Genomic DNA, 15,910 nt, shown 5'->3' on the forward strand with positions numbered 1-15,910 from the left:
TCAGGATCTGATGATTTATGTAATTGATTAGGTCAGGAACTGATGAAAGAAAGAAGTTGAAAGAAAAGGGAAATTGTTCAGATTATTTAGTTAGGTTTTTGAATGAGGAGAAGAAAGAAGAAGATCTGACAGGCGTCTTTGCAAATTCTCGACAGCGGAATTTTGAGGCGTCTTTTTCTTCAAGGCAGAAGAAGAAGTGGGAGGAGACAGTTTTAACCCACGCATGAATGTTGAGGGTAGGCTAGTAATTTTCTAGGATTTTAAATCTTTTTGGACTAGCGGATAATTGTTCTATCCCGGGTCGGATCTTTGGACCAAACAGAAAATTTCTCTTATAAAAACTCTGAAATTTCCTACCTTTCCCATGTGGAAAAACAAGGCAAGGCACTTCCTTTGGACTTCTCTCATCTGATACCTCGGCTGATGCTGCTTGCTTGTCCATGAAAGCAACTATATAACTTTGTGCGCACTACCGCTTTTTGAAAAGCCAACAAAATTTTTGCTCAAGTAATCTTTATATAAGAAATAAATATTGCGGAAGCATACGTTCTTATATAGATCGCAACATCCGAGTTGAGTGTCTTTTCTTTAGAAATCGACGAGGGTTAGAAATTGTTTTCAAACTTGGAATAGAAGAAGCTAATTATGGCAAGTCCATGGACCGGGGAACTTGCCACTTCGAGTCCTCTATGGGCTTGCCGGATTGGTAAACTAGGGATATTGGTTTGCCCGCTCACTGCTACTCTCCTACTCTTTTTCATCATCTGTTATTTGAAAATTGTGATATGACAATTGCTTGGATGATGAGCGAATTCATGGTAAAAAAAATAATCGAAAAAGTGCCAAGGATAGCCTGTAACTTGTTTCTTGGTATAATGCAGAAAGATCTAGAAAAGTTACTTATCATGCCTGGAAGGGGAATAAGTAACTTGTTTTGTAGTATGATTCAAAAATCCCCAACACTGAAAAAGAATGGGAAAAACAAGAGCAGAAGAATACAGAGTAAAACTCTCACAGAACAAGAGGGCTGGCAGTAGTTTATACGAGTATAATCGAAGTTATACAAAATCGTTGGGAGATCAAATTGTACACCCTTGCTGTCTTTTACATTCAAGTGCATACACATTTACCAAATGTTCATCCTATTTGGCGATGCCATCATATCTGTTAAGATGTTTGGTGGGGAAACCATCGTCTTTCATATTCATGCCAATTTTACCTGTCATTGTTCTAACTTTCAGACAGCTTTTGAGCATTGGACAAACAAAATAAAGACCAGCGTACAGTCTCCATAAAGAGCAAATTTCGTGATTATCAGTTCTTCTAACTGAAATTGGAGTAAGATCAATTTGAAAATGAAAAGCTACAAATTAAGATGAATAAAAAAAGCGTACTAGTTAATGACAACTGTTGTATGCATAAAACTTTAAGTTTCGAGATGAACTTTCATCGAAATACTGTAAACCAAGCATAAAAAAACTCTCAGGCAATTCAAAACCTTCGTTGTTGAAACTTGATTCGCTACAATAGTACTGCGACCTGATAAGAAGATTGACTAGATAATGCTGCAACTCACTTTATCGAAGAAAACGCAATCACCCTGCTACAAGCAAGTGTAAGTTATTTCAGTTAGAGTGCGTACATATATATATATTTGAAGTAATAATCAAAAGAATACAGTGGCAAGTTTACTAAGCAAGTGGATGTGCTATGTCAACAAGAATAGCGTTGCTCCCATAAGTGCTAAAGAACTCCGAGAATTGTGTATAAACAACCACAATACGTGAAAACCATCTTACTGCACTCATGAACCTATCTTAATTTCTTGCAAAATTTTCGCAGGCCTGGAAGACTAGCAAATTAAGTTCCACAAGGCTGATCCATTGATGAGAAGAAAAAAATGCTCAAGAAAGTACGTCTTAATCCAGAAATTAAGGTTTTTTCCAAGTTTATTTGTAGCTTACTAGAAGTATTTGCATCATTTATTCATTTGACAAAAAAGCCTAGCCAAGAACACGCAAACAAGAGAATAAGGATGAGAATGCCAATACTTTTCTACATGTATGGACTTTGCCTGCAGTCCCCAGACCGATTCTTAGTCCTTATCACTATTGCTTCAACTACACACTGATCAAAATAAATGAAGTAAGCACCTTTACAGCACAATTGACTTTTAATCAAGATATGCTTTATATGTAAAATTTTCCTTGTGTGCAAATAAAGATGCTTTTAACAGTCAATTAGACAAGGCAAAGACGCAACAGATAAGCTAAAAAAAATATCCTGCCAATAGGAAACTGAAAGATTAGTATTCTCTCTAAAGATACGGAACGGGCAAACAAATTAATCGGCAATTAGAAAAAGGGATAAATCTTCCGTTAAACTAGAGTTTGCTTACATCATAAATAAGCCAAATGGCAGTCCATGGTGCAGTGCTGCTAGAGCAAAATTCCTTCCATTGGAACTCCAGCTTACTGTATTATAGTTACTAGAGTATTTGATTCACAAATAAAAGTCTGAGCTGCAACAGTAATATCATCGTTATGGGGATATGCAACCAAATGCAATAGATATTAACTCATTTGATAGTAGGAAACCATCTGGATCACTAAGCCGAATGAACGCCACTTCCTCTTCAATCTTACTCTCGTTAGACAACACTGACCAGAATTCTTCTTCCACTAACACTCTTCTTTTATCATCTAACAGAAGTACATGTCCACTCTCTATATATGGTCTAAAAGTCTTGCAAAGAGATAAAACAAGACCACTACCAAAACATTCTCTAAAAGATGTCAAGTCCAGGCCTTTGGAAGTCCGAAGAGAAAGCATTACAACATCCATTTCCAAGTCCTTCGCATCCTTTTGGCCATTTTCATGCTGAATTAATGCTCCATCTTCCAGATTTTGGACGTAACTTGTGTACTCTTTCATTTTCCTTGGCCGTGAAAATCTTACCCCGTCGAGGTGACTTGCAGACCCAAGACCAAATGCATAGTAGTATCCGTTCTTCCAGTATGTAAGATTGTGTTGGCATTCGTACCCCTTTTTGCAGTAACTGCTAATCTCATAATGATTGTAACCAGTATTACAGAGTGTCTTTGAAGCCATTTTGTAAAACTCTGCTGATAGAGTATCATCTGGCAAAGGAAATTCACCAGGTTTATACCTGTTAAGATTCAAAACTCAAAATCATTAACAACTGGATAATGGCTATAAAAACTCATAACTGTTAAAGAGACGATAATGGATACTTACAATAATCCAAATTTGGTGCCTTTCTCCACTTGCAGATCATAAACCGAGACATGAGTTGGTTCTGCCTTTATGGCGCGTTCCAAACTCTCTTTCCACATTTCTGAGGTTTGATGAGGGAGTGATGAAATAAGATCCAAACTCCAATTACTTGCACCACAGGAACCAATAATCTCTATAGCTTCGTACACTTGTTTCAAACTATGAGCTCTGCCACAAGCCTTCAACAACTCCTCTTGAAATGCTTGAACTCCCAAAGATACTCTATTAACACCAAGGTTCAGTAAGTCGCTCAATTTTTGTGCATCAAAAGTTCCAGGATCCATTTCTATAGAAATTTCAGCATTAGAATTCACTCCAAATTTCAAGTTCAACGTTTCTAATATTTTCGAAACAAGTCTTGGAGGAACAAGAGAAGGTGTGCCACCTCCAAAAAACACCGTTTTAAGAGGTGAGTGGTTATCCGATTTGAGAACCTTTGTTGCTTCAATCTCTCGACAAAGGAGTTGAACATAATTCAGAATGCGCGGATCATCAATGTCATCGGGTAGGTTCGCAGATGATGAACCGAGAGCAACAATAGGAAAGTCACAGTAATGACAACGTTTTCTGCAGAAAGGAAGATGAATATAAGCTGAAGTTGGATATGACTGAGGTGGTGGTTCAACCGCGTTTGCTGAGACATTATCACGAACAGCTGATGGACGAAAAAGTGAGAGACACGCAACTGGATATTTTGGTGGTTTCATTGGAATGATTGAAAGAATAGGTGCCAAGGATGATTTGAGCATGATTGGAAAGAATTCGTGTCTATCTTTTCAGTGAAATGGAACCCAGTTTATTAAAAGATTTCTCGGGTTTTGCAGGAAAATTACCTACAGAAAAAAGGCAAAACGAAATAAAAGAGGAATATATCTTTTCGTATTCTTTATATTATTCAATACAATGTAAGACTGCGACTCGAACCCATAACCTTCGGGGTAAGATATAAAAGTTGAAAACCCAAGAAGTGGATGATGAGCAAATTCATGCCATGGTAATTGGTAAAAGAAATCGAAAAATTGCTACAGTGGTATGATGCAGAACAACCTTGGTATAGGGGCGGCAAGGAATAGTAAGATAAAAAGGGTTATTAGGTGGTAATTTAAGTGCCGCTTATCAAATAAAAATTTAGAAATGACCAATTAACCCTTATTGTTAATAATTAAGTTTAGTGTTTGATAATCAAGATTAGTGTGATAACTAATTTTCACTTATAATAAATCTAAAATCAGACTTTTAGAGTTATGAAAATTAAAAAAAAAAGTTTAGAGGAGAGAAAAAAAATTTATGTGATATTTGTGAAATCTTAGATTTTGATTCACTCAACCAAAATGAGTGATTTCAGTGCAACTTTGAGGTGGGTGAATCTCTATATGATAGACAAAACAAGTACTACATACTTCTTGATGGAGATCATGATATGGAGTATTTGTTAGATGGTGTTAACCCAAAGTGATGGTCAATCTCAACCAATTGAAGAAATTAGCCAATAAAGTGGAGAACCAAGCACTGAAAATGACCAGATATACTTCTAAACTAGTTCCCATTAGTTTTTTGTTGCTCAAAATTCTCTAAAGTACGTAAAAATATCAAACTTTTAAAATTTTCAGAAGAACATACGGTTGGAATTGAGCTCATTACCAACCGTACCTAGTGGTTACGGTTTGTAACTTGATCAGTTACCAACCGTATGTTCTTAAATTTTGGGGAAAATACCAGTTACGGTTGGTTGAGAATTTTCGATACCAACCGTAACTGATCATCCTATGCATGGCGGTATTTACTGCACCTAGTACGGTTGGTGTTTAAGAATTAGTTACCAACCGTATATTACTCTGTATGCTGGTACGGTTGGTTAAAATTTTCGAATACCAAACCGTACCCAAGGTTCGGTTGCTAAGTTTTTATCATTACCAACCGTACCCAAGGTTGGGTTGCTAAGTTTTTATCGTTACCAACCGTACCTATAAACATATATTTATTTTGTTTCCTAGTTTAGACTAATGTTGGTATATTTTTGTCCAGATCCTTATTGTACCTCCTACAATGAATGACCAACCTTTAGCAAATCAACTTCTCACCGAAGACTTTACCTCTCACTATGAAGCGGAGGATGAGATGGAAGAGGATGATGTTCAAGGTTGAAACAAACGAAAAATAGGTCAAGCGGATAAAGGGGAACCAAGCCGTCGAAATGTAGAACAAAGATGTACCGAGCTTCCTACTCAAGAAAGTATGACAAGCAAAATTGATGTTAAAGGAAAACGTCCGGTATATCGCTCTAAAGAACAAAAAAGAAACAAAGTTGATGATAAAGGAAATGGTTGCAAAGAAATTGGAGAAAAAGATGATGAATTTAAATGTAAAGGTTCCAATGTCGGTCCCGAGGTTTCCTCCCAAAATAGTTCAATAAAAGGCTTGTTGGTAGAGTTGGTGTTAAACAATTAGCAAGGAACAATGGAAAGAGTCCGATGGTTGAAATAATTCCGTCAAGTGCTGACAAGGAGAAGGTGACGATTCATCTAAAAGGATTGCCTAAAGCACCACCTAGAGATGAGAATGGTCGATATAGCCGGAACCATTACATTCTCTATGAATATTACCTTCGTTTTTTCCCCGACTATATTCGTGGTTATATCAAGGCCACGGAGGATGTTCATGGTAATGGGAATTGTGGTTACCACGTCTTCTTGGATCAACTTGGACCCTTTAAAGACGCGATAGGGTGGGGTTGTGATCAGGTTACTTACGTAAGGCAAAAAAGCTTAATGGAATTACGTGGTTATCGCGACTTCTATAAGCCGATAATGAGAGTTGAAAGAAACGAAACCGATAAGGTGTTAAATGAGAGCTTCAAGGAAATGGAAAAGCGATTAACCGACAAAATATGTTCATTACTAAACCAACACTACAACCATGAAACCATTACAAATATAAATGAAATTACAACTCATTCATTCATGCGAGTTAAAATGATACTAATATCCGGGTCTACGAGTGCGATAGAAGTCTTTAAGGATGTTGAAATGAGGTAAGTATTAAAAACTCGACCTTTTCCATTGCCTCCATTCTTGAATAGAGCTCTCTAAAACTTCAGCGTCAGTTCACCCCTTAATCGTATTTCACCCATAATACGAACTAATTCCATAAATTCTTAAACGTTATCCCGAATAGTTCCATAATGAACATACAACATAATTCCATTGCGGTTATTAGGGTTCATGTTTCGGAACAAAAGTTTTCAAATAGAGTACTCAAATAACTTGTACTCACCAAACCACATCGACGTCGTTCTTCTCCTCTTTTTGGATAGCATAGAACAAAGTTGCGGCAAATACATAAATCTTCTTCCAAAGTGAATTCAAGGTTTGGATCCATAATAAAGTTTAATGCAAGAGATCTATTTTTGGAATTCAAGTGGAGGTGTAAGTCCAAGCAAGGAGGATAAGCATATATATAAAAAAAAAAGTCTTCAATAACGGATCTATTTTTTGAAATTTAAGTTATTGATACTCTTAACGGATATATTTTCAATTTTCACAAGTACATGTCAGTGCAACCAACTGTCAAAAAGTGGGGAAAGTACATGTACGGTTGGTAATTACTAACCGTACCTATGGATTAATTTGAAATTCAGAGATACGGCTGGTAAAGGAAAGAAAAATACGAACTGTATATCTGAGTAAATTTGAAATCCGTACATACGGTTGGTAATTAAAAGGCAGTTACCAACCGTACCTATGGATTCATTTGAAATCCAGAGATACGGTTGGTAATTAAAAGGCGGTTACCAACCGTACCTCTGGATTAATTTGAAATCCAGAGATACAGTTGGTAATTAAAAGGCAATTACCAACCGTACCTCTGGATTAATTTGAAATCCAGAGATACGGTTGGTAACTGTTTCGGACTTACACACCGTACCTCTGAGTAATTAATAATTCCAGGGATACAGGAATATATAAGGTTGGTAGCGTAGTTGGGTTACCAACCGTACCTCTACATACGGTTGGTAGCGTAGTTGGGTTACCAACCATACCTGTTAAGTTAGCTTAGTTGAAATTCCATAGCTTAGTAGTTCAAATCCATACCTAACACATATAAGCTCATAAGATAAATTCCATAACTAACATAAAACAATTATCCATAACATAAGTCGAAATTCATAACATCCACACACAAATAAGATAAATCCACAAGTCGAAAGTCATAACTAACAACACACAACTAAGATAAAATCATAACTAAGAATGGCGGCGCCACGACCCCTTTTGTTGGTGCTACCACCACCACGAGTTTTAGGACCACCGCGAGTTTTAGTACCACCGCGACCGCGACTACCTCTTCGGCTATGGCCCACCCCGCCCTCCTCCTCTTCATTATTTGTCTCTTCGCTGCCAGGTGAAGGTTGAAGGCGGCTACTACTCGCACCTCCAAGAGAGTCTTTACTCCTCTTTGAGCCTCGTTCTTCCATGACCAACCCCTCATACAATTCTTCCATGTTGGGATTATGAAAATTCCTTATTTTCTCTTGCAAGATCTTTTGTTGAGGAGCTTTAATCATACCATTACTACGTATGCATGAAGTCATGCTATTTGCCAAAGTTTGTCCTCGCTCTTTCTGTTGACATGTCAAAAAGAGTGTTAAGAGATTATTTCATAATATACATTAATCTTCAAATCCAAAGTCATGAGGATAACAAAATTACGTACCGACATGAAGTATAGCTTCTTCCAAGACAAACCAAATAGACCCGTTTTCTCTTTGGTCTCATCAACTGCCTTCCTTTGTGCTACAGCCTTTAGAATAGCTTGCTGGGCCTCCGGATCATTATTGATCACATATGGATGACCAAAATAAGTATACCAAGTCATGTAATCAGCAGCGGCTTCTTTCGTGTTGATACAAGGAATTGCCTCTCCCACTGCGAGTTGGTATCTTTCTTCATGGCGATTGTTCCAAGCATCAACCATCAGAGTTGGGCGGTAGTTGAGTACAATGGTGGGGCCTTTTGTCTCGGATCCTTCCTTGGATAATTTGAAGTTTTCCTTGATAGCCCTTACTTGAATATGACCAATTTGGCGTAGAATGCGACGAGGATTGGTCATAACGTAACCTGTGGGATGATACAATGGTCCGTTGTAGCCTGCGGTCTCTGTGAATCTACGAACATCAACTCCATTGTGGATCCTCACATAAGGGTCAAAGATAACATCTTCAACAGTGAAAGCATCTATTTTCTCCCTCATTCGAATGAGCTTGTCGTCTTTGAACCTTTGTTGTCTACCAGTGAACATGAACTTATTTCCCGTAGGGCCATAATCATGTGGTTCCCAATTAGTAGGAGGGTCCAAGATAGGAAAGTGGTCATAAACTCATGCCTAAAAAAAAAGACGAGTATAAACTATTGCCTCATGACTAAAAATATAACAAACCATCATATAATTGAATAAAAATATAACCAAACTTACCATTAGAATCGCAACATTCCCGGCAATTCAGTATCTCCAACCCTCGAGGCTTTTCTTAGGCTATCAAGTAGATATGCAAGGGTGGCAGTGGCCCACGGATAGTTTTTGATGTTGTCCAAATTCTTCAACAATTGTAGATAATGAATATTCACCCGATTTCCCGAGTTGTCGGGAAAGAATACGGTCCCAAGAGAATAGAACAAGTAAGTTGTGGTTGTACGCTTAGCTTTTATTTCATCAATCACCTCACCTGCCTTTTCCCTCTTGAACGTTCCTTTAAACTCTTTCCTCAGATTCTTCAACATTAGCTTTTTCAACGGGTTTTTAAGTTTATGTGGTTGTTTTGGGTCATAACCACCAGCCAACTTAAACTCCATCTCAGTTTCATCTTTTCCCCACCCAAGTGTTTCTTCAAGAAGAGCGTAAAGGTCAGTCCAAGCTATGTTGTTGTTGAAACCTTCAAATACTGATTGTCCTTCAACTTCAAGGTCAGTAATTTGTTTCACATCGTCCGGTGTTATTGTCATCTCTCCAAATGGAAGATGAAATGTATCGGTTTCAAGCCAATATCGTTCCCTGAAGGCAGAGACCACAACAGTATCATACTCTGTTTGGCAATTGAGGATTCCGGGCCCTAATCCTGTACTAACCACTAGATCTCGAACCAAAGCACATTCTTTACTTAATGCCCAATGTTTAGCCCTTTGACGCTTGAGCAATTTTGTGCATCTTGCATGGTCCTAAAAACACAAATATGCAAAAATATTAGCACATATTGGTGAACTGAAATAAACAAACAAAATGGATCACAATCAGTTAAAAATTGAATGCTAAGAAAAACAAGAAAAATCATACCCTTTTCTGACAAACTTTTGCGGCCCAGGAATCTTTATAACCAAATAATATTGAAGACTTATCTGGAGCCTCGCCCCAAAGCATTTTGTTCTTCTTCGCTGGCAACAACAATTCTTTGCCTTTAGGAATATGCATCCCTTTCGGTGCGGACTCCTTTCTCGGCTTCTTTTCTTTCTTTTTCCTTCAAGGTGCATAAACAACTACCTCTTTTCTTTTGGTATTTTCTCCCTCTTCATCATTTTCTTCCTCTTCCATTTCTTCATCATTCTCTTTATCTTCCTCCTCTACATCATTTGCTTCCTCTTCCTCCTCTTCATCATTTGATTCCTCTTCCTCCTCTCCACCATCACCGGTTTCTTTAGATTCTTCTTGAGCTTCATCATTATTAGTTCCTTCCTCTTCAATTTCATTTACATTGCCTTCACGGTTAGTTTCAACTCTAACTTCTTCTTGATCATTATGTTCCACTCCTTCTAACTGAGCTACAGATTGAGCCACAGGTTGCTCCCTAACTTAATTTCAAACCTATTCTTCTTATTCATCTCATCCTTGTGGATACCTCTATTTTGAAATCCTAAATGTTTGTCACCACGAGGGGTGGGCGTATGATCAATCAGGGTTAAGTTATTTCCTCTCTTTTTCCTACACAAGCATTACAATTGATTGATTAACTAAGAGCATAACAAATAATATGGAAAACAAAACACAAAGATATTCCTGAGTAGGCTAAAGTACGGTTCGTAACTTGGGTTTCGACACCAACCGCACCCAATTCGGTTGGTAATTCAACTAAATTTTGTAACCGAACATAACAAAACATACACAGGACAATATACGGTTGGTAATGTGATTTAAGTTACAAACCGGACCCAGGTACGGTTAGTAACTTGGGTTTATACCAACCGTACCCAACTTCGGTTGGTAATTCAACAAATATTTGGAACCGAACATAAAAAAACATACATAGGAAAATATACGGTTGGTAACTAACGTTTCGCTACGAACCGTACCTAAACCTAATTCTTTTTCAAGGTACGGTTCGTATTTGGGTTGAAACCAACCGTATGTTCTTCAAATTTTGCAGGTACGGTTTGTATGTGGGTTATTTCCAACCGAACCTCACATGCAAGTTTCAATTTCCAGTTTCAATTTCGATCTAAAACCCTAATTTTTCATACAAAACTAACTTAAATCAAACACAATAGACTAAACACTAACTGGGTTTTTCGAAACATACCTTATATAAGTCATTGTGCATGATTTTGATGGTTTAGGAGTTTCAAATTGATGTTCTTGACCTAATGGAGGATTTGGTTTATTAGAACCGGTACAATGTTCACCAACCTGCTTCTTCGACATCTCTAATATAGTTTCAAATCAACGATTATCAATTTTTCAACTCGCCGATTAATCGAACAAGAACGATGAAAATAAGTGTTAATGGTGGTGGACAAGAGGAGAAGAAGATGAAGTTAAAAAACAAAACTGTGTTGAAAATCAATTTTAATTGGGTTAATAATGGGGAAGGACAATTCAGTCTTTTCAACCACAAAAGCAAGGGTAAATTAGTCCATTTGAGGTGAAAAGGGTAATCTGGTCAATTAACAACCCCCATAGGACACCCCCTAACCAATTAGAGGGACATTGCTATCACCCTTGCCGCCCCTCTACCATTCCTTGCCGCCCCTATACCAAGCTTGATGCAGAAAGGCATAGAAAAGTTGCTAATCATTCCTGGACAAGGATAAGTGGAAATTTATCCAAATATACGACTTATTTTCAAAAATCCACAATACTAAAAAGGAAAGGGAAAAACAAGGGCAGACGAATACAGAGTAAAATTTTCACAGAACAAAAGGGCTGGCAGTAGTTTACACGAGTATAATCGAAGTTATACAAAACGTTGGGAGATCAAATTGTACACCCTTACTGAAAGCAAACAGAAAATGATGCTTTCTTTTCTTTGTATTTGTCTAAGCAAGAACACACCAAGGTAACCAGGGTGATGAAACACGAAAAATTCACGTAAATACTTTCCTCTCCTCTTACAAGCTCCAGTGGTATTTTGATTATCTATAGATGGTGGAATCAGACAACGCTGAATGCTGACTGTATCGTTGATGAAAAGCGGTTTGCGATTGTTTGGGAGGCGAATGCTTGAATCTGTTTCTTGGCATCTGGACCGAAAACAATAACAAAAGAAAAAAACATTGAGATACTAGCTTTCTTGCAGATTATAAAATAGATACTAAACATCCAGATAATAGGTCATATCTTATAGCCTAAGGACAGTTACTAAAGGTGAATTGAGCGTAAATCTGTAAGAAACTCAATTTGATTTTTCAGCTGAAGACTATGTATTTCCTAGCCATCTCATCGACATCAGTTAAAACTTGCAAAATATCCAACTGTATAGCCTGAAAAACAAAGTAGCCATTCAACAACATATTTCAACTCAGCTCAATGTCGAAATGCGACATGTCGGTGACTCGAAGATCATCAGATAAAGAGTTTTTCTAATTGGTAACAGCTAAACTCTGAACCTATGTGAACCACATTTATCAGACATTATCCTTCAAAGTTAAAACAGATCGTTCGAAGTATCTAACTTTGATTCCTGAATGTGAACTTAACCTTATCCCTAAAACTCATGTCTTGTAATTTGTGCGTCCACTCCCTAGAGCTGCACTGACCAAATCTAATGCTCAGACTATGTAATGGTTCAAATCACCAGTATGGTTTGTGATGTTTATCCTGTTACCTATTTGCTTGTTTTAGAAAGAAAAAAAGGTACAAGCTATCTTGCTAAAATGGAACTGCTAGATTTATGATAGGCTTGTAAAAATTCTTTTGCTTACCTTTGCGGCACTTGGTGAAGCCAACAATATTAGCAATGCTTAGAGTCAAACAAACTCCGACAACAAGGACATAATCTGGTTGGAATCTTATAACAGAAAATATCCCAAGAAAGATCCATGCAACCGCCTGCACAGTTAGAACAGCGCATATAAGAAGTGACTAAAGTCTAAAGTCTGTCATTCCGAAGCTTGAAGATTCAACCTTAATATCCATCAATGTAATGCAGTAGGAGGTCAGAATAATGTATAACATTCAACTGAATGGAAACTTACAGTAAGGTAGAGTGTCCACCAGAATAGCCATGAATCCTTCTTGTTCATCCTAGACAATGACTATAACCAACAAACAACCAAATACAAGTTAAGGACCACTCAAATAATGGATGCACAAGTAGAATCAATGAAAAGACAAGGTACTAAAGAAGTATTAGTCACCTCTTGGTCAAGGCACTCAAATTTCCAGACACTTTCACCCAGGTCATTGATTTCATTCCACCATCTCAAACCAACCAATATTCGCCCACTAACATTCTTGACTACCCAAAAATCAAGAGCAGCAAGTAGTACCGTAACCACGAAAATGATCACAAAACTATTAAAGAAAAGCGCTGAAAGTATGTAGAATGCTAAAGCTCCAGCCTGTCGACAATTAAGAAATCCCGTTAAACACTACATATATTTCCACAGAAATAACTTACGAACAATTGAAGAAGGGTATAATCCTATACCTTGAAAAGCACATGAAAGAAACATGTTTTCGGGTTCGCGTAATTCTCCACAGCAGGCTGTAAAAGAAAGTAAAACTCCCCTCATTTAACAAATAATTCAGTTTCAGCTAGTGTATTCTAATACCAAAATAATGAATTATAATATTTCATACTGCAGAGGCGTAGAGAGAAAACCTACTAACCTAGACTAAAAATTAAAACTAATTTTGCAGAAAATTAAGGTTTTGACAATCCTAGCTAAATTGTGTGTTCAACTATTTCGCTCAACACACAATTAAAAATGAATTCAACAAATACCAACATCTTCAGTTAGTTCAATTTCCCTCCAAAGCTTAAACCTCCACCAACCCTGGGACCTACACTTGTACCATACAAAATACTCCACATCCCCTGGGAGCTACATTTGCACCGCACCACCCCTGGAAACTACACTTGCACCGCCCCAAATCCTCCACCTCGAGCACGCCATCCAACAAATCCACATCCATATGTACCAAGGTCCGATACACCTCATGCTCCACCACCCTCACCAACTCCACCTCCAGCACAGATTACATCACCATCTTCAACACCTCCAACACCGATTGCACCACCATGTTCTACACCTCTAGCACCAACCCAACCCCACATACTCCTGCACTGACTCCAACTCCTTTCAACACCTTCAGCCCAAATTCCACAACATATCCCAGCACTTCCTCTAATTCCTCCTCCTCCCCCAATACTTCCTCTACATTACAAGTTACTTTCTCTAGTTCTGATCTTGAAATCCCACATTATCGTAACTCCAATCCCAGTACCATCGCTGGAAACCAATCCCACATTATCCCAAATACAATCCCATATCCACCACCTCCCCTGGGCTTACATTTGCACAGCACCAAATCCTCCACCACCCCTGAGACTTACACTTGCACCACACCGAATCCTCCACCTGGACCACCTCCAACAAATCAACATCCATCTGTACCAAGGTCCAATGCCACGTTATACTCCACCACCCTCACCAATTCCACCTCCAGCACCCACTACCTCACCATCTTATACACCTAGCACCAATTACACCACCATCTTGTACACCTCCAGCACCAATTACACCACGATCTCTACACCTCTAGCACCAACCCAACTCCACATACCCCTGCACCGCCTCCAACTCCTTTCAACACCTTCAAATCCAATTCCAGCACATGCCCATCACTTCCTCTAACTCCTCCTATACCTCCCATTCCTCTTCTTCTCAACTCTACAGTACAAGTTACTTTAAATTGTTCTAATCTTAAAATCCTACATTTTACTGTAACTCCAATCCCATCACCATCACCAGAAACCACCTCCACTCCCCGCCCACATCATAATCACCTTCGTAAAACTTCTCTCCGATTGCAAAAAATCCCCAAACTTCAACAAATTAGGGTTTCAATCTCCATTCCCTCTAGTTTCCTACTTGTTCGATTTTCCCAAATTGTTTTAAATGAGTAATTTTACAAACTCCACTAAATATAGATCTTTCAGCATCAACTCAAAACAGATCCACAGATAATTCAAAGAAACCATTAAAAAACACATCCAAATTACGAGAGATTCAAATCAAATTACAGAAAGACAGGAAATGAAGATTTTTCTAGTTTTTTTTTTTTGACATTACTGACCTGATCCATCGCGCACTCTCTGGATTTCCTTCAGTTTTTGATTCTCCGATTCTTGTTGTTGTTGTGAATTTAGAGAGATCTTCTTGTTTCTTCAGTATTACGCTCTTCGTCGAATTTTAAGAACTAGATCGCGATGAGCTTGTGGCCTATGGAATCGTCCGACGTTTTTCCAAACACCAGATGAATTTTATTCACACCCAACCATCGCTCTTGGGTTTATATAACATGAGGCCACAAGGGGCAACAAATCTTCGATGAGGGGTACCAGTTTTGGCCCACCATTACATATACATTAGAAATTTTTTAAATTAATACTCGTTAAATTAATCATCTCTTTAAAGTAATAACATTTGATGATCCCAACTAGGCTTGCACAAATTAAAATTTAACTCGCTAAATTAATAATCTCTCTAAATTAATAGATTTCTCTGGTCTCAGGACTATTAATTTAAAGAGTTTCTACTGTAAAACAAATAATTCCGGTCGTCGAGAATTGTTTTGTTTTTAAGAGTCCATCTATGTGCACCCTATTTAACCAGAGGTGCATATTCCTTCCCTCATTATCGGCCACAACTAACCTTAGTTGTTACAATTTATAAATTCGGTCCATCACATATATAAATAAGAGTAAGTTCTTTTTTTCTTTTTTTTTGGGGATAATGATGTTATTAATGTCACTTTCATCATTTTTTTTTGTATGTTCTTCCTCTCACTTGCTGAAGTTCTTCTTCCTTTTCTGTTTTATTTGCTCGATTTTTCTTTCTTTACGGTAACTAAAATTTCAGCATCATGTTAATAAAAAATCATCTTGAGAAACCAAATTGAAGATTCTAAAATGTATCCTCGTCTCATTTTTTGTTTTGGCTAACAGAGATAATCCTTAAAGAGATCCCTAAATTTCAATACTTCACAGCAAGAGTTTAATTTCAAGATGATTAATTTAATTTTTCTTCGTTGTATTCTGTTTCTTTTTTTTTTTTATTTGAAGATGAATGAAATTCAACCTTTTTCTCCAAACACTACACTAAAATCAGGATTTTGTCACAAT

General features: G+C 37.6%; 3 protein-coding genes across 6 annotated transcripts; all 3 read right to left on the reverse strand.

Moving 5' to 3' along the window:
- Window positions 1-1,419: 1,419 nt before the first annotated feature.
- LOC113326104 (oxygen-independent coproporphyrinogen-III oxidase-like protein sll1917) lies at window positions 1,420-4,331 on the reverse strand. 4 transcript variants are annotated; one of them, XR_003348297.1, is made up of 4 exons: window positions 3,259-4,331; window positions 2,399-3,169; window positions 2,052-2,127; window positions 1,420-1,603 (listed from the first exon to the last, which is right to left on the reverse strand). XR_003348297.1 is itself a non-coding variant. In XM_026573900.1 (2 exons), exons 1-2 carry the CDS (start codon window positions 4,044-4,046, stop codon window positions 2,542-2,544), a joined length of 1,416 nt encoding a protein of 471 aa, XP_026429685.1. In that variant the 5' UTR covers window positions 4,047-4,331; the 3' UTR covers window positions 2,355-2,541. The 4 variants fall into 4 exon arrangements, 1 of the variants encoding a protein (XP_026429685.1); XR_003348298.1 differs by lacking the exon at window positions 2,052-2,127 and having other exon boundaries at window positions 1,420-1,600; XR_003348296.1 differs by lacking the exon at window positions 2,052-2,127.
- A 4,440-nt stretch (window positions 4,332-8,771) lies between these two features.
- On the reverse strand, window positions 8,772-9,759 carry LOC113326177 (protein MAINTENANCE OF MERISTEMS-like). Its single transcript, XM_026573950.1, has 2 exons — window positions 9,625-9,759; window positions 8,772-9,509 (listed from the first exon to the last, which is right to left on the reverse strand). Exons 1-2 carry the CDS (start codon window positions 9,757-9,759, stop codon window positions 8,772-8,774), a joined length of 873 nt encoding a protein of 290 aa, XP_026429735.1.
- Window positions 9,760-11,441: 1,682 nt separating this feature from the next.
- On the reverse strand, window positions 11,442-15,056 carry LOC113327004 (Golgi apparatus membrane protein-like protein ECHIDNA). Its single transcript, XM_026574652.1, has 6 exons — window positions 14,863-15,056; window positions 13,211-13,267; window positions 12,918-13,121; window positions 12,756-12,815; window positions 12,483-12,609; window positions 11,442-11,801 (listed from the first exon to the last, which is right to left on the reverse strand). Exons 1-6 carry the CDS (start codon window positions 14,869-14,871, stop codon window positions 11,713-11,715), a joined length of 546 nt encoding a protein of 181 aa, XP_026430437.1. The 5' UTR covers window positions 14,872-15,056; the 3' UTR covers window positions 11,442-11,712.
- Between the last annotated feature and the right edge of the window lie 854 nt (window positions 15,057-15,910).

Source organism: Papaver somniferum, unplaced genomic scaffold, assembly GCF_003573695.1.
Source record: "Papaver somniferum cultivar HN1 unplaced genomic scaffold, ASM357369v1 unplaced-scaffold_10, whole genome shotgun sequence".
Classification (NCBI taxonomy): domain Eukaryota; kingdom Viridiplantae; phylum Streptophyta; class Magnoliopsida; order Ranunculales; family Papaveraceae; genus Papaver; species Papaver somniferum.

What these genes read in the sequence shown, in the direction of transcription:
- LOC113326104 (XM_026573900.1), bottom strand. Translation starts at nt 4,046, where the DNA reads ATGCTCAAATCATCCTTGGCACCTATTCTTTCAATCATTCCAATGAAA. An exon ending in GGCACCAAATTTGGATTATT is followed by an intron (nt 3,170 to 3,258) that starts GTAAGTATCCAT and finishes GAATCTTAACAG; the next exon opens with GTATAAACCTGGTGAATTTC.
- LOC113326177 (XM_026573950.1), bottom strand. Translation starts at nt 9,759, where the DNA reads ATGCATATTCCTAAAGGCAAAGAATTGTTGTTGCCAGCGAAGAAGAAC. An exon ending in CAAAAGTTTGTCAGAAAAGG is followed by an intron (nt 9,510 to 9,624) that starts GTATGATTTTTC and finishes TTGTGTTTTTAG; the next exon opens with GACCATGCAAGATGCACAAA.
- LOC113327004 (XM_026574652.1), bottom strand. An exon ending in TTGAGTGCCTTGACCAAGAG is followed by an intron (nt 12,816 to 12,917) that starts GTGACTAATACT and finishes TGTTGGTTATAG; the next exon opens with TCATTGTCTAGGATGAACAA. An exon ending in CTTCACCAAGTGCCGCAAAG is followed by an intron (nt 11,802 to 12,482) that starts GTAAGCAAAAGA and finishes TTTTCGGTCCAG; the next exon opens with ATGCCAAGAAACAGATTCAA.